The sequence below is a fragment of the Entelurus aequoreus genome, linkage group LG22 (assembly GCF_033978785.1).
Source record: "Entelurus aequoreus isolate RoL-2023_Sb linkage group LG22, RoL_Eaeq_v1.1, whole genome shotgun sequence".
Classification (NCBI taxonomy): domain Eukaryota; kingdom Metazoa; phylum Chordata; class Actinopteri; order Syngnathiformes; family Syngnathidae; genus Entelurus; species Entelurus aequoreus.
In genome coordinates, this window is record NC_084752.1 from 13,249,736 (window position 1) to 13,274,335 (window position 24,600).

A 24,600-nucleotide genomic window follows, 5' to 3' on the forward strand; every position below is an offset into this window, starting at 1 on the left:
GTCACCAACCTTTTTAAAACCAAGAGCTACTTTTTGGGTACTGATTAATGCTAAGGGCTACCAGTTTGATACGCACTTAGATAAATTGCCAGAAATAGCCAATTTGCTCAATTTACCTTTAACTCTATGTTATTATTAATAATTAATGATATTTACACTTAATTGAACGGTTTAAAAGAGGAGAAAACACGTAAAAAATGACAATTAAATTTCGAAACATAGTTTATCTTCAATTTCGACTCTTTAAAATTCAAAATACGAAGAGGAAAACAAGCTAATTCGAATCTTTTTGAAAAAATTAAAAAAAGAATCTATGGAACATCATTAGTAATTTTTCCTGATTAAGATTAATTTTAGAATTTTGATGACATGTTTTAAATAGGTTAAAATCCAATCTGCACTTTGTTAGAATATATAACAAATTGGACCAAGCTATATTTCTAACAAAGACAAATCATTATTTCTTCTAGATTTTCCAGAACAAAAATTTTAAAAGAAATTCAAAAGACTTTGAAATAAGATTTAAATTTGATTCTACAGATTTTCTAGATTTGCCAGAATAATTGTTTTGAATTTTAATCATAATAAGTTTGAAGAAATATTTCACAAATATTCTTCGTCGAAAAAACAGAAGCTAAAACGAAGAATTAAATTAAAATGTATTTATTATTCTTTACAATAAAAAAAATAAATTTACTTGAACATTGATTTAAATTGTCAGGAAAGAAGAGGAAGGAATTTAAAAGGTAAAAAGGTATATGTGTTTAAAAATCCTAAAATCATTTTTAAGGTTGTATTTTTTCTCTAAAATTGTCTTTCTGAAAGTTATAAGAAGCAAAGTAAAAAAATTAATGAATTTATTTAAACAAGTGAAGACCAAGTCTTTAAAATATTTTCTTGGATTTTCAAATTCTATTTGAGTTTTGTCTCTCTTATAATTAAAAATGTTGAGCAAAGCGAGACCAGCTTACTAGTAAATAAATACAATTTAAAAAATAGAGGCAGCTCACTGGTAAGTGCTGCTATTTGAGCTATTTTTAGAACAGGCCAGCGGGCGACTCATCTGGTCCTTACGGGCTACCTGGTGCCTGCGGGCACCGCGTTGGTGACCCCTGTTCTACAGAATAAGATGGACGGTGTCCAACTTTGAATAATCAAAAAATGGTAAAAATTTCCAAACTTCCCGAGCTTAACTTCCCATGGTAAATTTCCGGAAATTTACCGGAAACTTTCCACCCCTTTGTAACCCTATTTCTGACACAACTAGCACAGCATTTCTATAAGGTTGTGTTCTTAACTTTCTAGTCCCCTAGGGCTGTGTGTTGAACCATTTTTACTGTATAGAAAATGTATACTGCTGTCCAAGCTGTACACTGGTTACTTTAAACCGTGTTCTATTCTAACTCCTCTATTCTTCACACCCTCGTTGAGGCTGGTCGTCCTTCGGAATAACTTGTTTTTTTTCCACAAAGACGACATCCTCTCTCCAACTGTTACTTTTCCCCGTCTCTCCCTTCATTTTAATCTTGCGGGAGAGATGGAGGATTAGGTGAGAGCGAGAGAAAGTTAGGATGAGGACGGGAAAGAGGAGGAGATTAAGTAGATTGCACTTGTGAACTCCTTGAAACTCAGGTCAGATTACGTGGGACACATCAGCAGAGTAGATGCAGGGACGATACATGGGAGGACATGTGGATTTGTGTACGTTTCATCAGATTCATTAATTATTATTGGAGTTGTTGAGAGCAGCCAACTGACGAGCGGCAAACATGAGGTAGGTTTCACATTCAAGGCAGATGCTTTTTTTTAAAACTCATTTTACTGTGTATTATGTCACAGTAGTGCTATGGACAAAAAAATAATATCCTGATATAAGTTATTTTATATCCCGATAACGATATACACCCCGATGTATTGTTTTTTCTAAAAACATATGTAAACATAGACATAAGTGTTGTCCCGAAACCAATATTTTAGTACCGGCACCGGTACCAAAATGTATTTAGATATTTTTCAGTACTTTTGTAAATAGGGGGGACCCCAAAAAATGGCATTATTGGCTTTATTTTAACAAAAAATGTAAGAGTACATAAAACATATATTTGTTATTGCATATTTGTCCTTAAATAAAATAGTGAACATACAAGACAACTTGTCTTTTATTAGTAAGTAAACAAACAAAGGCTCCTAATTTAGCTGCTGACATATGCAGTAACATATTGTGTCATTTATCATTCTAATATTTTGTCAAAATTATAAAGGACAAGCTGTAAAAATTGATTATTAATCCACTTATTCATTGACTGTTAATATCAGCTTACTTTCTCTTTCAACATGTTCTATCTACACTTCTGTTAAAATGTAATAATCACTTATTCTTCTGTTGTTTGATACTTTACATCAGTTTTGGATGATACCACAAATCTAGGTATTGATCCGATACCAAGTCGTTACAGGATCATACATTGGTCATATTCAAAGTCCTCGTGTGTCCAGGGACATATTTCCTGAGTTTATAAACATAATATACATTTTAAAAAAGGAAAAAAGATTTTGTGACGATACAAAATATCGATGTAATCATTGTAATATCGATTAGATACGCTCTTGTACTTGGTATCATTACAGTGGATGTCAGGTGTAGATCCACCCATGGCGTTTGTTTACATTCAGGGTGCTAGCTCGCTGTTAATGGTTAGCTATCGTATCCTCCTACGGTGTGTAGTGAAGCGTGTTTAGCTATTCCTCTTCCTGCAGGGATGATATTTGTAAGAAATGGTCATGATCCGTGGACCGTATCATGTTTTTTTTATTTTCTGTTAGTTTTGGACTCCCTTAGTTCCTGTTTTTGTGCACCCTTGAGTTTGTTTTTAGTTACCATGGTTACTTATTATTTCCACCTGTCTCTGATTGCTGTTCGGGACGCTCACCTGTTTCCTGAGCACTAATCAGAGGCATTATTTAAGCCTGCCTTTGCCGGTCAGTCGGCCTGGCTTCATTGTTTGCTTCATGCTACAGTTACGTGAGTATTCCTTGTCTTCCAGCCCAGGAGTCGGGAACCTTTTTGGCTGAGAGAGCCATAGGTTCCCTACCCCTGTTCTAGCCTATGCTAAGTGGTAGCCCTAGCGTCCAGTGCGATCGGCACATTTTTCCTCTGGCTTGTTTTCTGTTTTTGGTACTTGTTTGATTTCTAAGAATAAATCATGTTCCTACCTGCACGTTCTGTCCGGAGTGGTCCGTCTGCATCCCGGGGGAACAAACCCTGCAGTAAGCTGCGACCCCCCCTTCCGTAACAGAAACATACTTTATTTGTCGCCATGGAGGCCAGGATTAGTGATTTAGAAGTAGCTGTGGATGGACGTCGTCACTAGCTAGCTAGCCATGTCTTAAAGCACCTCTTCCTGATGGCGTTTCAGTGTTACAACTTCACCTTTTTCGTTAGTTTTTAAGCCAAAATGCATCCAATCTCCCTTTTCTGTCTACACACTGTGTCTGCTTGTAAGTACTCTGTGATTGTGCGCTGCCGAACATACTCCTCTGCTCGCAAAACCAGCAATGTCATGACGTGACGACGCACCGTCATGTCCAGGAACCGGTACTTTTCAAACAGAGTATAGTACTGTTTTTGATTCATTAGTACCGCGATACTATACTAGTACTGGTATACCGTACAACCCTAATACACACTACAGTAGGTAAGAGATTCATATGGCCCCATTCCTGCTTTCCCTTCCTCTCTTGTCGTTGGGTCCTTTTCAAGGTGGTCAAGTCTGGGGATTAGCAACATTAAAGATGTATGCATTCATACATTGACAACAATTTTGCTTCTTTCCAGCAACATTGTGATACATTTTCACTCTCCAAGCAACATTTTTTTTATAGATATCTACAGATCCACAGTTTTGTTCGTAATACTTTCCGCAGGTTCCAAGATTTACCGACTGACACAGTTTGAGATGCGTTTTTGACACCGCTTCCAACTTTAAAAAGATCAATTACACGTATAATGTTGATAATTGATGAGCCTTTTGTCTGGTTTTGTGTATTGCTGCACAGTTGGCTGTGGCTTCATGTCAACGTTTGCCTGTATTTATTTGACTGTTTTGTTTACATTTTTTGTTTTGTTATTTTTGTTTGTTTTTTGGAGGAGGGGACATTTGATGTACACTACCGTTCAAAAGTTTGGGGTCACCCAAACAATTTTGTGAAATAGCCTTCATTTCTAAGAACAAGAATAGACTGTCGAGTTTCAGATGAAAGTTCTCTTTTTCTGGCCATTTTGAGCATTTAATTGACCCCACAAATGTGATGCTCCAGAAACTCAATCTGCTCAAAGGAAGGTCAGTTTTGTAGCTTCTGTAACGAGCTAAACTGTTTTCAGATGTGTGAACATGATTGCACAAGGGTTTTCTAATCATCAATTAGCCTTCTGAGCCAATGAGCAAACACATTGTACCATTAGAACACTGGAGTGATAGTTGCTGGAAATGGGCCTCTATACACCTATGTAGATATTGCACCAAAAACCAGACATTTGCAGCTAGAATAGTCATTTACCACATTATCAATGTATAGAGTGTATTTCTTTAAAGTTAAGACTAGTTTAAAGTTATCTTCATTGAAAAGTACAGTGCTTTTCCTTCAAAAATAAGGACATTTCAATGTGACCCCAAACTTTTGAACGGTAGTGTATATTGGATTGTATTTCTGGCAATTGTTTGTCAAAAATGTATTCAACAAATGTGTAAAAAAAAAAAAGTCAATGCTATGACACAGGTGTCATCATGGTGGCCTAAAAAACTTATGTATTAATTAACATATAATTCAAACCTTTCAGAATGCGTAACCCATGTTTTAAAAAGATTACACATAAAGTGAAATATTGACAATTGTTTCTTGTATTTTTGTTGATACTGGCTTACAGATCATGACAATTCTATGAATGTGGTTTATATTAACTACTTAAGGTTTTTTTTGGTTTTTTATGTTTAATCAATCATTGCATTAGCCGTCACATTGTTCATCACTTTAAAACATCTTTGAAAAGCTGTGCTATTTTACATTACATTTACGGATATAATTTGCACATGTTATGTTTATTATATGTTTGTTTAATTTGTAAATTAAATACAGTTGCATTGTATTGAGTGTGCTCTTCAACATTAGAGTGTGAATAGATTGATCGCCGTGGTAACAGAAAGTAATTATTACGCACAAGTGTATTAGCGTCCTGACTTGGATATTCGATCATTTAATTTTATCATTATGAGAATATTTATACATATTTGATAATCATTTATTTCAATAAACATCATGTTTAAAGTATATGAAACACAATGTTCGTGTCTTCAGAGATGTTTTGCTTCACTCTGGATAATTTATCAAACAATATGTATGTCATTAACACCAAATGTATTAGTCTTACCACGGCCTCTATTTGTGTGGATAATGTCAGGGCCCTCTGCATAAAATTACTCCTAATAGTTGTTATTTTCCACAATTAATGAGTTTGCTAATTTAGGATAGTGTTTTGTTGTGATTCACTATAACTAATGCATAGTGCCTACTGCATACACTGCAAGAACTGAATTTCAAGAAAGTAAAAAAAGGGTCTCTAGTGGATTCAGGATTCAGGATTCCTCCTGAATCCGAGGATTCAGGAGGAACAGTGTGGTTTTCGTCCTGGTCGTGGAACTGTGGACCAGCTCTATACTCTCGGCAGGGTCCTTGAGGGTGCATGGGAGTTTACCCAACCAGTCTACATGTGTTTTGTGGACTCGGAGAAGGCATTCGACCGTGTCCCTCGGGAAGTCCTGTGGGGAGTGCTCAGAGAGTATGGGGTATCGGACTGTCTGATTGTGGCGGTCTGCTCCCTGTATGATCAGTGCCAGAGTTTGGTCCGCGTTGCCGGCAGTAAGTCGGACACGTTTCCAGTGAGGGTTGGACTCCGCCAAGGCTGCCCTTTGTCACCGATTCTGTTCATAACTTTTATGGACAGAATTTGTAGGCGCAGTCAAGGCGTTGAGGGGATCTGGTTTGGTGACTGCAGGATTAGGTCTCTGCTTTTTGCAGAGGATGTGGTCCTGATGGCTTCATCTGGCCAGGATCTTCAGCTCTCACTGGATCGGTTCACAGCTGAGTGTGAATCGACTGGGATGAGAATCAGCACCTCCAAGTCCGAGTCCATGGTTCTCGCCCGGAAAAGGGTGGAGTGCCATCTCCGGGTTGCGGAGGAGACCCTGCCCCAAGTGGAGGAGTTCAAGTACCTCGGAGTCTTGTTCATGAGTGGGGGAAGAGTGGATCGTGAGATTGACAGGAGGATCGGTGCGGCGTCTTCAGTAATGTGGACGCTGTATCGATCCGTTGTGGTGAAGAAGGAGCTGAGCCGGAAGGCAAAGCTCTCAATTTACCGGTCGATCTACGTTCCCATCCTCACCTATGGTCATGACCTTTGGGTTATGACCGAAAGGACAAGATCACGGGTACAAGCGGCCGAAATGAGTTTCCTCCGCCGGGTGGCGGGTCTCTCCCTTAGAGATAGGGTGAGAAGCTCTGCCATCCGGGGGGAGCTCAAAGTAAAGCCGCTGCTCCTCCACATCGAGAGGAGCCAGATGAGGTGGTTCGGGCATCTGATCAGGATGCCACCCGAACGCCTCCCTAGGGAGGTGTTTAGGGCACGTCCGACTGGTAGGAGGCCACGGGGAAGACTATGTCTCCCGGCTGGCCTGGGAACGCCTCGGGATCCCCTGGGAAGAGCTGGACGAAGTGGCTGGGGAGAGGGAAGTCTGGGTTTCCCTGCTTAGGCTGCTTCCCCCGCGACCCGACCTCGGATAAGCGGAAGAAGATGGATGGAGGGTCTCTAGTGTTTGGCTTGTTTTTAAGATGGCTGTTTTTTTCACTGTACCTTGTACAGCATTCCTCTATGGAGAGAGGGGAACCTTCCAGAAGGACACCACCTTTGCAGCAAACCGCCAATCGGGCCTTTATGGTATAGTGCGGGGGTCTGTAACCCGCGGCTCTTTAGCGCCGCCCTAGTGACTCCCTGGAGCTTTTTCAAAAATTTTGAAAAACAGAAAAAGATGGGATGAACATATATTTATTGTTTTAATGTGGTTTCTTTAGATGGACAAACATGACACAAACCTTCCTAATTGTTAGCAATCCCACTGTTTGTATTAAACATGCTTCACTGATGAGAGTATTTGGCGAGCGCCGTTTTGCCCTATTAATTTTGGCGGTCGTTGAACGCTGCCAGAGAAAGACGTGTTTTATACCACTCCTTTGTCTCATGTTGTCCACCAAACGTTTTATGCTGTGCGTGAATGCACCAAGGTGAGCTTTGTTGATGTTATTGACTTGTTGGAGTGCGAATCAGGCATATTTGGTCAATCCATGACTGCAAGCTAATTTAGGCCAGCTGTATGTACATATTGCATCATTATGCCTCGTTTGTAGGTATATTTGAGCTCATTTAATATCCTTTACTTGTATCCTCTTTGTATATAATTTAGTTTTGCATGTCTCATGACACATTATCTGTATGTAATATTGGCTGCATTACAGATAGTTGTTTGTGGGCCATGTTGTTCCAGACCACAGCAAACATTACCTAGCTTGCCAAAGATTGTAAGAAATCTATTAAAAGAAGACAGCCTGCCGTTTCCTTTAACTTGGACACACACATCTATACCTTTGGCCATTAAAAGCCAGTAATTTCGAGGAGTTATCTCACCTTCTGCGTAGCCTCTGATTTACTAATGGTTTCTAATGTTGTAAAAATGTGTAGAATAAATATTACATTTCAACATTTATGTCAGCGAAGATTTGTGTCAGCCTGCGACACATAGTCATTTTGATAGTAGGCTATTATAGACACTTACGTCATGTGTTGCCGTCATTATAACATTTATATAAGACTTTTCATTTTTTGCGGCTCCAGACAGATTTGTTTTGTTGTATTTTTGGTCCAATATGTCCCTTTCAACGTTTTTGGGTTGCCAACCCCTGGAAGCCGTTTATTAGGAAAACTTTGCCAACATGCACCTGAAAGAAACAACATTCTCCGGTCGGATTAGGCAAAAAAAATGGATGCCAGACATCGTGTTTGGAGGAAACCAGGCACCACTTATCACCAGGTCAATAGCATCCCAACAGTGAAACATGGTGATTGATTGATTGATTGATTGATTGATTGATTGATTGATTGAGACTTTTATTAGTAGGTAGTACTCCATTTTGCAATAATGCTGTAACATCACCAAATATAGAAAAAGTAAAGCTCTGTTATTACTTTCCGGGTACAAAGCAAATTGTGTATTATTTTTAAAAATAAATAAATAAATGAATAAATTAAATGTGTTCAGCCTCGCCCACAGACTGCGACAAAGCAGTTGGTGTTTCTCTTTCGACTTCCTACACCGTGCATCAATTATTTGACCATCTTAATGAGGGCTACTGTCCCTTTCTTTAACAATATTTGTGGGTTTTCTGTTTCACAAATGATCTTTACTCTCAACAAACAAGCCTTAATACAGGGGTGTCCAAACTTTTTCCACTGAGGGCCGCACACGGAAAAATTAAAGCATGCGGGGGCCATTTTGATATTTTTAATTTTCAAACCATAACAAGATATATGGATTTTGTTTGTTTTTTACCTTTAGGGCTCCTGGGGACCATACATTAAAATGTTAAAAACAAGTCAAATTATTATTTTTTTATTTATATAACGCTTACAGTAAATCTGTACAGTATATCAACTTCAGGTTGATATAAAGTAAAAAAAAAAAAAAAAAGGTTTAATGCCTTTTCTGTCAAAGACAACTTAGTTTTTTTTATAATAAAACTGAAATATGCAGTATTTCCCCCACTGCCCAAAACATTCAGAAAGCAATGTTTGATGTGAAGTAATTAGAGCCTTAAAAATATCAATAATGCAGGACACCATTGATTTTAATTCATTATTATTTTTGAGTAATCACAGTGAAAAGATAAATAAAATCCCATTAAAAATATTTGGGATCCAAAAGGTGCCCCACTCAGAAAGTGATACATTTGTATTAGTTTTTTTTTTACTTTCAACACTTAAGTTACGAGCTGAACTTCAGATATATCTGTCCTTTTTACGTTTTAACTATTATTTTGTTTGTTTTATGCGCTTTTGTCAAACAAAATGTTTTTTTTTTTTATGGCAACCACACAATATATGCAATATTTCCCACATAAAACATTTTAAAGTGAAATATTTGAAATAATTGGAGCCTTGAATAGGTCAATAAAAGAAAGATAGAAAAAAGAAAAAAAACAGCCTGCATGGTAGCTTTGTGTCAACATTGCAACTTTTTCTAGTTAGATTTCACCTCATTCCACTTTTTAAAATGTTTTTTTAATTTTTCCAATAGCATTTCCAGAATGTGTGGCGGGCCGGTAAACAATTAGCTGCGGGCCGCAAATGGCCCCCGGGCCACACTTTGGACACCCCAACCTTAATACAAACAGGTAATCCTGTCGGTCACACTTTACTTCCTGCTTAAATCTGGAATACTGTTCATGGCCGATATTTGGACATGTGATCCAATGAGTAAACAGACAACTAAACGGGGGAGCTTTACCAATCTATTCTGTATCGAGCTCCAGTAATTCCTGCCTGCTGATAGAGCAAACAGAGACACGGCAGGAAATACATGGATGTTTGTTGACAACACTTATATACTCTAGTCACAGTGAGCAGGACAGGTTGGCAGACTTGACTACCCAAACCTAGACTTGAGTTAGTGATTATGCGTAGGTTTTGACCATCTATGGCAGTGGTCCCCAGCCTTTTTGTAACTGTAACCGGTCAACGCTTGAAAATTTGGAGGGTTTGTATGGTTTTTTTTTGGTCATAAAAAAATATGATCATGTGTGCTTATGGACTGTATCCCTTGCAGACTGTATTAATATATATTGATATATAATGTAGGAACCAGAAATACCACCGGACCACTGATCTATGGCACTGTCTCGGTGTGCTCTGGACAAGTTTGTTCCTATGTACTCTAATTTCACGCTGTTGTAACACGTGGCTTGGCATTGTCTTGGTGAAATAAGCAGGGGCGTCCATGAAAAAGACGTTTCTTGGATGGCAACATATGTTGCTCGAAGACGTGTATGTACCTTTCAGCATTAATGGCGCCTTCACAGATGTGTAAGTTACCCATGCTTTGGGCACTAATACACCCTCATACCATCACAGATGCTGGCTTTACAACTTTGCGCCTATAACAGTCCGGATGGTTCTTTGCCTCTTTAGTCCGGAGAACACAACGTCCACAGTTTCCAAAAATAATTTGAAATCTTTTCCACTTTGCATCAGTCCATCTTAGATGAGCTCGGGCCCAGCGAAGCCGGCGGCGTTTCCGGGTGTTGTTGATAAATGGCTTTCGCTTTGCATAGTAGAGATTTAACTTGCACTTACAGATGTAGCGACAAACTGTAGTTACTGACAGTGGTTTTCTGAAGTGTTCCTGAGCCCATGTGGTGATGTCCTTTACACACTGATGTGACAAGATTCTGTTGTGTTCTGTGTTCACAGGTCGACCTCAAGAAAGTTCTATCTCTTCTCTCTTTCGTCATGCCTGTCCGTCTTTCTGCCTAATCAGCGGCAACACAGCATGCCTCAATGTTTGCCAGCAACACCAGCAGAAGCATTATGGAAGTAAAAGAGCGACGTCCATACTGCTCACTGACCAAGGGCCACAAGGACAAGGAGGGGCCGTACCCTGGTGAGCAAGTCAGCATTCATTCATTCATACATGCTTTGGTGTACGAACCCTGTTTCAGTGTACAAATGTTTCATCCACCAATTGTGTGGCTCGCAGTGCAGCCATTTTGTGCCCGGCAGCACATTCATTGTGGGTGGGCTGATCAATCTCCGGTGCTTATTTCATCAACACAGCACTATTGCTGTTAGCTACCGTGCTACGTTTAACCGATTTTATCTTAATACAGCATTTTTCTAGTTTTGCTAGCTCATGGTGAGTCCAAAGAAAACAATGTACAAGCGAATTGCATGTACCAAAATATGGACTTTTGTCGAGCCTGGAACTCATTATTCATGTTTACATTGTTTCTTATGGAGAAATTTGCTTGAATATACAAACTTTTCTATTTAGACTTAGACCAGACTTAGACTTCCTTTTTATTGTCATTCAAATTTGAACTTTACAGTACAGATAACAGCGAAATTTTGTTACATTAGCTCATGGTAGTGCAGAATAAAAAAGCAATAAGGTGCATATATAAATAAATAAATAGGTTACTGTACAGATAAATATATAGCACTTTTTCCATATGCATCCACGTTTGTGGATGTATGTTATATTGTCTTTTTTATTCCAGCGAGTTAATCCATTTTGGGGGGAGTTGAGGGAATAAATAAGATGCGTTCAAGAGTCTTACGGCCTGAGGGAAGAAGCTGTTACAGAACCTGGAGGTTCTGCTTCGAAGGCTGCGGAACCTCTTTCTAGAGTCCAGCAGTGAAAACAGTCCATTCTACAGAGGCACTATAGAGAGCCTCAGACTGGAAGTCTCTCCAGAGAGTGGTGAGGACGGCGGAAAAGATCATCAGGACTCCTTTTCCTCCTATCCAGGAGATCGCAAAAAGCCGCTGCCTGACCAGGGATTTGTAAACATTGTTGAAGAACCGACTAAGTTCCTATGATAAAACTCTCGGTTTTGGCAGCCTCCACTTCGGAACACGCCTACTCTGTTGTGATTGGTCAGACCTGGGCAAATTAAGGCCCGGGGGCACGTTAAGCTTTTCAATCTGGGCTGACGAACATTCACAAATGTTTTTTTTAGACCTTTAAGATGGAAACTGTAGCTGCCATTATGATGTGCAGTGACCGTAAGTCTGGAACTATACAAAGTATTTCACTGGTTGGTATCTGCGCTTTTGCATGATATACTAGTTACTATGGTAATCTAATTAGTTACTATAGTAATCTAATTAGTTAGTATGGTAATCTAATTAGTTACTATGGTAATTTACATCACAGCTCAGACGAGGCACCAAGCAGTGTGGGTGGGGAGCGTTACCACAGAGTGTTTCCAGAGAGGCCAGCCTGAAATGCGGGTGTCAGGGACAGACATGTAATTTCTAAAGTTTTGTTTTTTCACCTTTCGCGTTCATATTTCACTGTTTGTTGCATTTTTGTTGTGTTTCGCTTGATTGTAAAATATGTCGATCAAGAGGTCTAGTTGTCAATATTCAGTGTTTTATCGGTCATAGTTAATATTGTATTTTGAATTTTTTTTTCACAATGAAAAAAGGAGGATTACCTCCAAATTCTTCAGGACAACCTAAAATCATCAGCCCGGAGGTTGGGTCATGGCCGCAAATTGGGTGTTCCAACAGGACAATGACCCCAAACACACGTCAAAAGTGGTAAAGGAATGGCTAAACCAGGCTAGAATTAAGGTTTTAGAATGGCCTTCCCAAAGTCCTGACTTAAATGTGTGGACAATGCTGAAGAAACAAGTCCATGTCAGAAAACCAACAAATTTAGCTGAACTGCACCGATTTTGTCAAGAGGAGTGGTCAAAAACTCAACCAGAAGCTTGTGGATGGCTACCAAAAGCGCCTTATTGCAGTGAAACTTGCCAAGGGACATGTAAGCAAATATTAACATTGCTGTATGCAGGGGCGTCACTAGCTTTTAAGGACAGGGGGGGCTTAGCCCCCAGGAGATGCACAGGATGCGAGCGAACGTAGCGCACGAGCACAAAACTTCACAAACGGCTAACAAAGACTTAGAAATTATTCATTGTTATTATTATTTCAGTGGGTTTATTTTCAATGTGTGTTCAGTACAACAACAAACATGGGTTTGCACAGTGACATTTTGTATACAGCATCAACAAGAAACAATGACTTGCATGATCCTTCAAGATACACTGAAACACAATGAAAGTCATGGCATTAGCGTCTATGTTATTCATTCACAACATAGAGGCTAATGCCACCACTTTAGCTCACAATACAATAATTGTTTGTCCCCAAATATTTTGAAGTTGCACAGATTACATTTTGGGCACATATGTGACTAAAATGGTTGTAAATTCAAGCCCTGGAAATATTACTTAATTACTTGAATTAAAGTAATATCTGGATCGGGATAATTTGGCTTGTATATAATATATGTATATATATATATATTATGGCAAGCCGTTAAGGAAATTAAATATATATGGAAGTCTGAATAGAAATGAGAAACTTTTATATATACTGTAAATAAGAAAGACTTAGAGTTTGTCTGCTGATCTGAAAAAGAGCCAAAGCTGTCAAAGAGCTGAGGGACCGTCTTCAAAGTGCAATGCTGAAACAAATAATGCAAACAATAAAATGTAACTTCCAGGGCTTGAGATTAACACAGTCCCGTCGTCCCAGGGACGGTAAAAAAAATGCACGGGACGAACTTAAATGCTCCCCGGGACGATGGCTTTTAACCATTTTTTTTCTTTTTATGTATTTATTCATTTTACATTTTATATTAAATGTCTTGGTTTTTCCACACTCTGAAAATCCTATGAAATGTTTAACAAGCCATCCTATAATAATACAACAGCTATTAATGTAACAATACAATAAAACAAATATATTTAATGATGTTTTTTTCATTATTTTAACAATAGGCTAATGTATATTACTTTATATAGATTCTACAAGAAACACAAAACTTAAAAACTAAATTATTTACAATTGCAGACACAAGGTTCTTGTTCTGCAGTGATGTGTGCTTCGTACACCTGCAGGACCGCAAGCAAGGTCGCAGAGAAAATGCGGACTGGATTTTGAGTGATGTGGGCATTTTCTATATGAACAAGTCCAAGGACCGCAAGCAAGGTTGCAGAGAAAATGCAGACTGGATTTTGAGTGATGTGAGCATTTTCTGTATGAACAAGTGGAATGGATTGGATACCGACGCACTAAAGGGGCTCTCTACCTTACGCTATGAAGTGAGGGGAAACTGAGTGAATAATGACAAGTTGTATGATTATTTATTTAAACTCATATTCGGGCCACTTTATAATGAATATGTCGGCATGTATTTGTAAAAAATAAATAAATAAATAAAATATAATTTTTTTTATTTTTATTTTTTTTTAACACCAAATTATTTAGGGTGGCTTAAGAACATTTTAGGGGGGCTTGAGCCCCCCTAAAATAGGCCTAACAACGCCAATGGCTGTATGTATACTTTTGACCCAGCAGATTTGGTCACATTTTCAGTACACCCATAATAAATTCATAAAAGAAGCAAACTTCATGAATGTTTTTTGTGACCAACAATTATGTGCTCCAATCACTCTATCACAAAAAAATAAGAGTTGTAGAAATGATTGGAAACTCAAGACAGCCATGACATTATGTTCTTTACAAGTGTATGTAAACTTTTGACCACGACTGTTTGTGATAATGGAGGATATGGGTCAACGGGGTATTGTTTTTAACTTTGTAAAGCACTTTGCGTTGCATTTATTTTATTAATGAAAAGCGCTTTATAAATAAAGTTTGATTGATTCATTTATTGAAATGTAAATCCGTAAGTGAACTTGTATAAATCTATCACAGGTTCTTCAGCGGACAGTGAAGATTGTGTTATTGTTCCCCACGACCTGCGAGTCCCTACACAAAAGTCGTACTCCTCCAGTGAAACACTCAAGGCCTTTGATCAGCACCAAGACCAGACCAGGTTAGAACTATAATTGTGTCGTCTGTTGTTTGTTTAAAAAAAAACCAAAACCAGTGAAGTTGGCACGTTGTGTAAATGGTAAATAAAAACAGAATACAATGATTTGCAAATCCTTTCCAACTTATATTCAACTGAATAGACTGCAAAGACAAGATACTTAACGTTAGAACTGGAAAACTGTATTTTTTGCAAATATTAGCTAATTTGGAATTTGATGCCTGCAACATGTTTCAAAAAAGTTAGCACAAGTGGCAAAAAAAAAAAAAGCCAGCATCTGTGATGGTATGGGGGTGTATTAGTGCCTAAGACATGGGTAACTTACACATCTGTGAAGGCACCATTAATGCTGAAAGGTACATACAGGTTTTGGAGCAACATATGTTGCCATCCACGCAACGTTATCATGGACGCCCCTGCTTATTTCAGCAAGACAATGCCAAGCCACGTGTTACAACAGCGTGGCTTCATAGTAAAAGAGTGCGGGTACTAGACTGGCCTGCCTGTAGTCCAGACCTGTCTCCCATTGAAAACTTTTTTGCAATGTGTTGCGGCCATTAAATTCTAAGTTAATTATTATTTAAAAAAAAAAAAATAGTTTCTCAGTTTGAACATTGAATATCTTGTCTTTACAGTCTATTCAATTGAATATAAGTTGAAAAGGATTTGCTTTGTTTTTATTTACGATTTACACAACGTGCCAACTTCACTGGTATTGGGTTTTGTATTTCATTGATTAACATTCTGGGATTTTTGTTAAGAAAACAAACTATAATTTCATTGCATGTCCATTGAAAAGCAAATCTACATTTTTTTGGTCAGTTTTATTTGTTATCGTTTTTGGGTTCAAACAAAGTCAGATCACTTTAAAGTCATATACAACATACAATACTCTTCAGCTTTGTAGCTATGTTTGTTTGGTAATTAGCTGTTTTAGTACTGATTAGAAACCGTCTTCTGCCTCCATTTGTCTTTTTACAGCATTATGTTGGATACATATATTTACATTTGTGGAAAAATTGTCAGGAATATACAAAAATAATATAAATAGTTAAATATTAATAAAGTTTAATCAACGAGAAATGTTCAAATCCACCCTGAAGTACCTCCGCGTACACTTTGGGATCACAGACTTCCTGTTAAAGACCTCTGTTGTAGAGTTATATAATTATTATTATAATTAGGGCTGGTAAAGGAATGTGTTAATGCACGTGATTAATCACAAAAATTATCAGAAAGGTTTTTGTCCATTTAATAAAAACGAATCAAATACTACAGTCAGCCAAATAAAAAGAATATTGTATTAAAGTTATTTAATGTTAAATTTTTTCTGGATTATTTTTTTACAGGCCAAAAGTTTGGACACACCTTCTCATTCAATGGTTTTCTTTATTTTCATGACTATTTACATTGCTACGGAGCCCCTAAAGGGACATGGGGGAATTTTTTTTTGTCATAATTTTTATTTTTAATTTTTATTTTTTTTAGACATGTATCTCGTGTGCACGAGAAACTATCTCGTGCGCACGAGAAACTTTTTATAAAGTTATAAAAAATAAAAAATGTATAATTTTTATTTATTTATTTATTTTAGACATGTATCTCTTGCGCACAAGATAGTTTCTCGTGCGCACGAGATACATGTCTTAAAAAAAAAAAAAATTTTAGAAATTAAAAAAAAAAAGTTTTAGTTTTTTTTATAACTTTATAAAACGTTTCTCGTGCCCACGAGATATTTTCTCGTGCGCACAAGATACATGTCTAAAGAAATTAAAACATTTTAAAAAATGATAAAATAATAAATTTCCCCCATGTCCCTTTAGGGGCTCCGTACATTGCAGATTGTCACTGAAGGCATCAAAACTATGAATGAACACATGTGGAGTTATGTACTTAAGAAAAAAAAGTGAAATAACTGAAAACATGTTTTATATTCTACTTTCTTCAAAATACCCACCCTTTGCTCTGATTACTGTTTTGCACACTCTCGGCATTCTCTCGATGAGCTTCAAGAGGTAGTCACCTGAAATGGTTTTCACATCACAGGTGTCATAGTTTTGATGCCTTCAGTGACAATCTACACGGTAAATATTCATGAAAATAAAGAAAACGCATTAAAATGAGAAGGTGTGTCCAAACTTTTTGGGGACAGCGTGGCGTGGTTGGGAGAGTGGCCGTGCCAGCAACCTGAGGGATCCTGGTTCGATCCCCAGCTTCTACCAACCTCGTCACGTCCGATGCGTCCTTGAGCAAGACACTTCACCCTTGCTCCTTATGGGTCGTGGTCAGCACCTTGCATGGCAGCTATGTAAATGTCAACTGTGTGAATGTGTGTGTGAATGTATGTGTGAATGTATGTGTGAATGTGGAAATAGTGTCAAAGTGCTTTGAGTACCTTGAAGGTAGAAAAGCGCTATACAAGTATAACCCATTTACCAATTTGGCCTGTACTGTACATTATATTTATGAACTTCTCTTTGTAAAGGGTTAAACCTACAAAACCAGCAGGTTATCAAATATTTATTTTTTGTTTGTAACCAGAGTGCTGCAATCGTACACGCCTCTGCCTGTCATGGAAGAGGGTAGACGTTCGATTCCCCAGCCAGTATGGCATCAGAAAGAGCATAGAGTGTAAAAACTAAGGCAAAACTATTATTGCCGTTGACTCGCTGTGGCAAACCCCTGAAAGTGTGTAAAAAAAACATGCTTTTCTCTACCAACTTGTCACACTACAATGTTTATTCTGTTCTTATATGTTTTCTTTTTGTATTTGACGAGCATTGTTTTTTGACAGGTTACTTTATGGGACTACAAAAGGACACAAGGACATGGTTCATCGTGAACAGGACAATTATAACATAGATGGTTGGTATCAATCTGTTTCATTCTTCCTTTATTTTTTTTTTGGTTGGGGGGCCCCTCTTGAAAAAGAAGGCATCAGCATAGCAAATTCAGAACGAGCTCAGTTGAAATTCCAATATTAATTAGCATTTAGTTCTTGATCAAATTGCACTTTAATAAGATGTCAAAACAGTATAATTACAACCTTGAGAGATCAGACGAATTTCTCCCCACAGGAATGTTTGACTCGCTCACATTCTGACTATCAGATAAAGTTCTGGTCACACATGGAGAGGATTTTTTTCCCCCCTTTGATCTTTCTCTCAGTTTGACCTCTTCCAAATTGTGTCTTAATTGTAGCTTGTCCTTTGGATACGGTCTCAAAAAAAGATTATAACAGTAATCTGATATCACAACACTCTTACTGTATAGTCTATTGCTTCTTTCTCATGCAAGCTAACAACTCCATTTTTGGTTATACAAAACCCAAAACCATTGAACTTGGTACATTGTGTAAATGGTAAATAAAAACAGAATATAATGATTTGCAAGTCCTTTTCAACCTATATTCCAGGGGTGTCCAAAGTGCGGCCCGGGGGCCATTTGCGGCCCGCAGGTAATTTTTTAACGGCCCCACGGCACATTCTAAAAATACGATGGAAAAAAATAAAAAACATAAAAAGTGGTATAAAAGAGCAAACAGGTGAAATGTAACAAGAAAATGTTGCATTATTTACTCTAATAACACAAAGCTGCCATGCAGGCTGTTTCTTTCTTTAAAAAATAATAATGAATCAAAATCAATGTCATTATGAATTATTGACCTATTCAAGGCTCCAATTACGTCACATTAAATATTCCACTTTGAGATATTTTGGGGGGAAAATGTTGCATATTTTTTGGTTGCCATTTAAAAAACAAAGTTTTTTAAAGAAGGGCCTAAAATGAACAAACAAAAAACAAAAACAACAATAAAACTTATAATTGACAGATAGATCTGAAGTTGATCTTGAGACTATTGTGGTAAAAGTTTAAAAAAAATGTTGGATTTATTTTTTTAAACTTTACTGAGCAGTACCCTTTTAGATCCCCAATAATTTTAGTGGGACTTTTTTTTTTTTAAGTGTCATTGCTCAAAAAAATAATCAATTAAAATCAATGTTGTTATGAGTTATTGACCTTTTTAAGACTCCAATTATTATATAATCTCAAATATTCCACTTTAAAATTTTATTGGGGGAAAATATTGTATATTTTGTGTTGTTTTCCATAAAAAAACACGGTTTTCCTTGACAAAAATGGCATACAACTTAAATCTTTAAAAGTGTTATATTGACAGATAGACCTAATGTTGATCTAGAGATTTAAACCTTGAATAATAATTATAATAATAGTAATACTGAATAATGACACATTTGTAATATTTTTTTTGACCAAAACCTTTTTGGGTCCCCGGGATCAAGTCTCAGTGGAGGCCTAAATGTATCTTTTTTATACATATATTGTGTTGGTTTTTAAAATAAAAAATATCAAAATGGCCCCCGCTTGCTTTGATTTTTCAGTGTGCGGCCCTCAGTGGAAAAAGTTTGGACACCCCTGCTATATTCAATTAAATAGACTGCAAAGACAAGATACTTAACGTTCAAATTGAGAATTTTTTTTTTTTGGCAAATAATCATTAACTTAGAATTTAATGGCAGCAACTCATTGCAAAAAAGTTGGCACAGGGGCATTTTTACCACTGTGTTACATGGCCTTTCCTTTTAACAACATTCAGTAAATGTTGAGAAAACTGACAGATATAAGTAAAAACTTTACACTACTTTATATTATAAATGGCAACAGCGGAGGATGAATGTCCCATAACAAGAAGGTAGAGAAAAAGAAGAAGCTTATCGACTACGGTGTCACCACGGTTTAAAAAAGCGGACGCCCGCAAATTTTCAGGACTCATGCAGATCCCAAATACAGATCAGTAGGTACCAGAAGATAAGAAAAGTTGCTTTTGCATAATATTGCGAAACAAAATGCCAGATAATATGTCTTACCTTATACACACACCATAATAATACTCGTACGTTGAAGCACAGTACAATCCATCAAGCGGTGTGGCTTCATAGCTTACCAAAGTCGTACTAAAACATTGTGATAGACTTTTGAGCACCGTGTGTAATGTTCTATATTTATAATGGAACATATACAATTTTTGGTGTTGTTTACTTGAGTGAAATTACAGTCTAAACGTATCTCTTATGTGTGACTGCCATCTACTGGTCACACTTATCATTACACCATGTACCAAATAAAATAGCTTCAAGGTCCGTAAGCACAACCAGAATTATTCCGTACATTAGGTGCACCGGGTTACAAGGCGCACTGTTGAGTTTTGAGAAAATGAAAGGATTTTAAGTGCGCCTCATAGATTGAAAAATACGGTACTTCGCAATAAAAATTTGCTTTCAGTTTCCTGTAGGTGACTTTTTTTGCTACAAGGAGACTTTCCAAAATGTCCTAAAACAAGTCTAAAATTGCTAGTGTGTGTAATTTTTCAGTTGGAGAAGTGGGAAATAAGTGCCGATGTTGTCAGAAAGTGCCTTTTAAAACACTCACAACATGCAATGGAGACAAGAATGAATACACTACCGTTCAAAAGTTTGGGGTCACATTGAAATGTCCTTATTTTTGAAGGAAAAGCACTGTACTTTTCAATGAAGATAACTTTAAACTAGTCTTAACTTTAAAGAAATACACTCTATACATTGCTAATGTGGTAAATGACTATTCTAGATGCAAATGTCTGGTTTTTGGTGCAATATCTACATAGGTGTATAGAGGCCCATTTCCAGCAACTATCACTCCAGTGTTCTAATGGTACAATGTGTTTGCTCATTGGCTCAGAAGGCTAATTGATGATTAGAAAACCCTCGTGCAATCATGTTCACACATCTGAAAACAGTTTAGCTCGTTACAGAAGCTACAAAACTGACCTTCCTTTGAGCAGATTGAGTTTCTGGAGCATCACATTTGTGGGGTCAATTAAACGCTCAAAATGGCCAGAAAAAGATAACTTTCATCTGAAACTCGACAGTCTATTCTTGTTCTTAGAAATGAAGGCTATTCCACAAAATTGTTTGGGTGACCCCAAACTTTTGAACGGTAGTGTACATGAATGATGAAGGATGAATGCTGAAATACAGCTCCTACAGAAGGTATGACAGAATTGAGTTGCCCTCATATTCTCCAGCACCAATGAACACGTTGTCAATTTGGATGCATTTTTATCCGGTTCAATTTTCACTTTTACCCTAATTGGGGCTCATTTAAAATTAATATGACTTTTAATTGGAGTGCAGCACTCTTTATCTTCAGTTGTGACATTAATTAGCGGGAGCTTTTATAATTTCCCTTTCATTTTCTGATTAAAGATGAACGGGATTTTTCAGATAATTTGTTTGCCCTCCTTTCATTCATATTTCAAAGGATTGCATATCGTTTGAGCCTGATTTCATTTTCAAATATGAAGGAGGTAATCCCCCCCCCCCCCATTCTTAAATACCAATGATTACCCTTTCTTTAAATACCAATTATTAATTGTGCTTCAGTTGTCTTCCTTGTAAACGTGTGATTTATCGGTCATGACAGAGGAACGTATGAATGAACGTGTGAGAATCCTAGGCATTGCTGACACAACATTGCCAGCAACACTTTACAGTAAACGTGTTAAGATGTGTTCTACATCAACTCATTAAGTCCCTAAGTGACTGATGTGCTTGTCATGTGACCACTCCGGGATATAGATTCCTCAAAATGGCAGATCTCTCATTTCCAGAAGCTTATTCTTTCGCCATTATAGCTCATTTTAAAACATTTATAGTTGGGTGTCAGATATTACAATTTACATTATATTGCCAAATGTATTTGATCAGAATCAGGTGTCCTAATCACTTGGCCCGGCCACAGGTGTATAAAATCAAGCACTTAGGCATGGAGACTGTTTCTACACATATTTGTAAAATAATATGTCATAGGATGCCACCTGTGCAGCAAATCCAGTCATTAAATTCCCTAAATATTCCAAAGTCAACTGTCGGCTTTATTATAAGAAAAATGGAATAGTTTGGGAACAACAGCAACTCAGCCACCAAGTGGTAGGCCACGTAAACTACTGACAGAGAGGGGTCAGCGGATGCTGAAGCGCATAGTGCAAAGACTTTCTGCACAGTCAGTTGCTACAGAGCTCCAAACTTCGTGTGACCTTCCAATTAGCCCACGTACAGTACGCAGAGAGCTTCCCGGAATGGGTTTCCATGGCCGAGCAGCTGCATCTAAGCCATACATCAGCAAGTCCAATGCAAAGCGTGGGATGCAGTGGTGTAAAGCACGTCGCCACTGGACTCTAGAGCAGTGGAGACACACTTTTACATCTGGCAATCTGATGGACGAGTCTGGGTTTTGAGGTGGCCAGGAAAACGGTACATTTCAGACTGCATTGTGGAATTTGGTGGAGGAGGAATTATGGTGTGGGGTTGTTTTTCCGGAGTTGGGCTTGGCCCCTTAGTTCCAGTGAAAATAACTTTGAATGCTCCAGGATTCCAAAACATTTTGGACAATTCCATGCTCCCAACCTTGTGTGAACAGTTTGGAGCGGGCCCCTTCCTCTTCCAACATGACTGTGCACCAGTGCACAAAGCAAAGTCCATAAAGACATGGATGACAGAGTCTGGTGTGGATGACCTTGACTGGCTTGCACAGAGTCCTGACCTGAACCTTTTGGATGAATTAGAACGGAGACTGAGAGCCAGGCCTTCTCGACCAACATCAGTGTGTGACCTCACCAATGCACTTTTGGAAGAATGGTGGGAAATTCCTATAAACACACTCCGAACTGTTCCTGTTATATTTATTTAATTAATGTACTCTACATAAAACAAGCTAGGAAAATATTACCATCAAACTGTGAGCCTTAAAAAGGCTATGGCCTATTAAGACGTATACGTCAAAACATCATTAATGCAAACAAGACACTAAATAAATGTCACTGTTTTAATGATTTTTAATGAATCTATCTTATGTGCTTTAACTCAAAATACATCAATTAATTTTTCGGAAAAGGGAAAAAAAAGGTACTACTCAAAAATGTGTCACTTCCAAACTATTAGTTTAAGTCAAGCACAACGATGTACTTTTTCACGTTGTCATTATGGGGTATTGTGTGTAGAATTTTGAGGACAAAGATGAATGAACAAAAATACAAAAAACAAATCTGTCTGGGGCCGCAAAAAAAATAAAAGACTTGTATAAGTGTTATAATGAAGGCAACACATGAAGTAAGTGGCTACTTAACTATATTAGCCTACTATCAAAATGAGTGTGTGTCCCAGGCTGACGCGAATCTTCTTTGGCAGAAATGTTGAAATGTAATATTTATTCTACGCATTTTTAAAACATGGGAAAACATTAGTACAACTTCTCACAGGATGAGATAACTCCTGGAAATTACTGGCTGAAAATGGCCAAAGGTGTAGATGTGTGTGTCCAAGTTGAAGGAAACAGCAGGCTGTCTTCTTCTAATGGATTTATTACAATCTTTGCAAGCTGGGTAACGTTTGCTGTGGTCTGGAACAACATGGCACACTAACAACTATCAGAAATGCAACCAATGTTACATACAGATCATGTGTCATGAGACATGCAAATATAAACTAAATACACAGAGGACATAAATAAAGGAAATCAAATATACCTACAAACGAGGCATAATGATGCAATATGTACATGCCTAAATAGCATGTTAGCATCGATTAGCTTGCAGACATGCAGTGACCAAATATGCCTGATTAGCACTCCATAACAAGTCAATGACATCAACAAAGCTCACCTTTATGCATTCATGCACAGTATAAAACATTTGGTGGACAAAATGAGACAAAAAAGGAGTGGCCTAAAACACGTCTTTCTGTGGCGACGTCGCAGAAAGTTGTACATATATACATATATGTATATATATATATATATATATATATATATAGTATATAAATATATACTGTATATATACAAACAGTTGTGTCACAGTCCACACAAGTAGGGTGAGTTCAAGGGCCCCTGAAATTAGTAGGACAAAACTACGCTCGCCAAATACTCTCATCAGTGAATCTTAACATATTAAACAGTGGGCTTTCTAACAATTAGGAAGGTTTGTGTCGTGTTTTTCCTCCTCCAGATGATTCTGTTAACCTTCAAACTCTTTCCCTCAGGTCACAATTTCGGTCTTCGTCAGCTGGGCATCTGTGAGCCGCCGCCACGTCGCGGTCTGGTCTTTTGCTCCGACATTGGCCTTCCCCACCATGGTTTCTCGGTCCCCACCACGGACCTGGACGTGGACGGCCAGGCCGTGATATCGCCAGAGCGAGCCATGCGACTGTGGGGCCGTGGCGGTCCTGTCAAATCCTCAGGGAGGAGTTCCTGTCTGTCCAGCCGATCCAACTCCGTGTTGACTCTTACCGATACCGAGCATGACAACAAGTCCGACAGTGACAATGGTAGGACGTTTTTCTCTTCTTTTGTAATCGTGTGGGATTGTTACATGAAACACACATGAGATGACTTTCCATTACCTCATATACACTATATTGTCAAAAGTATTTGGCCACCTGCCCTGACTCACATATGAACTTGAAGTGCCATCCCATTCCTAACCCATAGGGTTCAATATGATGTCGGTCCACTTTTTGCTGCTATTACAGCTTCAACTCTTCTGGGAAGGCTGTCCACAAGGTTGCGGAGTGTGTTTATAGGAATTTTCCACATGTGCATTGGTGAGGTCACACACTGATGATGGTGGAGAAGGCCTGGCTCTCAGTCTCCGTTCTAATTCATCCCAAAAGTGTTCTATCGGGTTCAGGTCAGGACTCTGTGCAGGCCAGTCAAGTTCATCCACACCAGACTCTGTCATCCATGTCTTTACAGCCCTTTGAGACACTCGTGATTTAGGGCTATATAAGTAAACATTGATTTATTGATTGATTTATGG

General features: G+C 38.0%; 1 protein-coding gene across 4 annotated transcripts in view; it reads left to right on the plus strand.

The window, feature by feature from the left end:
• tenm3 (teneurin transmembrane protein 3) overlaps window positions 1-24,600 on the plus strand; it is a 755,307-nt gene that overhangs the window by 227,666 nt on the left and 503,041 nt on the right. For all 4 annotated transcript variants that reach the window (XM_062033280.1, XM_062033281.1, XM_062033282.1 and 1 more), the window contains 4 exons: window positions 10,571-10,760; window positions 14,612-14,732; window positions 17,524-17,594; window positions 23,825-24,109. In XM_062033280.1, the coding sequence (XP_061889264.1) occupies window positions 10,658-10,760; window positions 14,612-14,732; window positions 17,524-17,594; window positions 23,825-24,109 (580 nt within the window). In that variant the 5' untranslated portion in view covers window positions 10,571-10,657. The remainder of the gene's footprint in view (window positions 1-10,570; window positions 10,761-14,611; window positions 14,733-17,523; window positions 17,595-23,824; window positions 24,110-24,600) is intronic.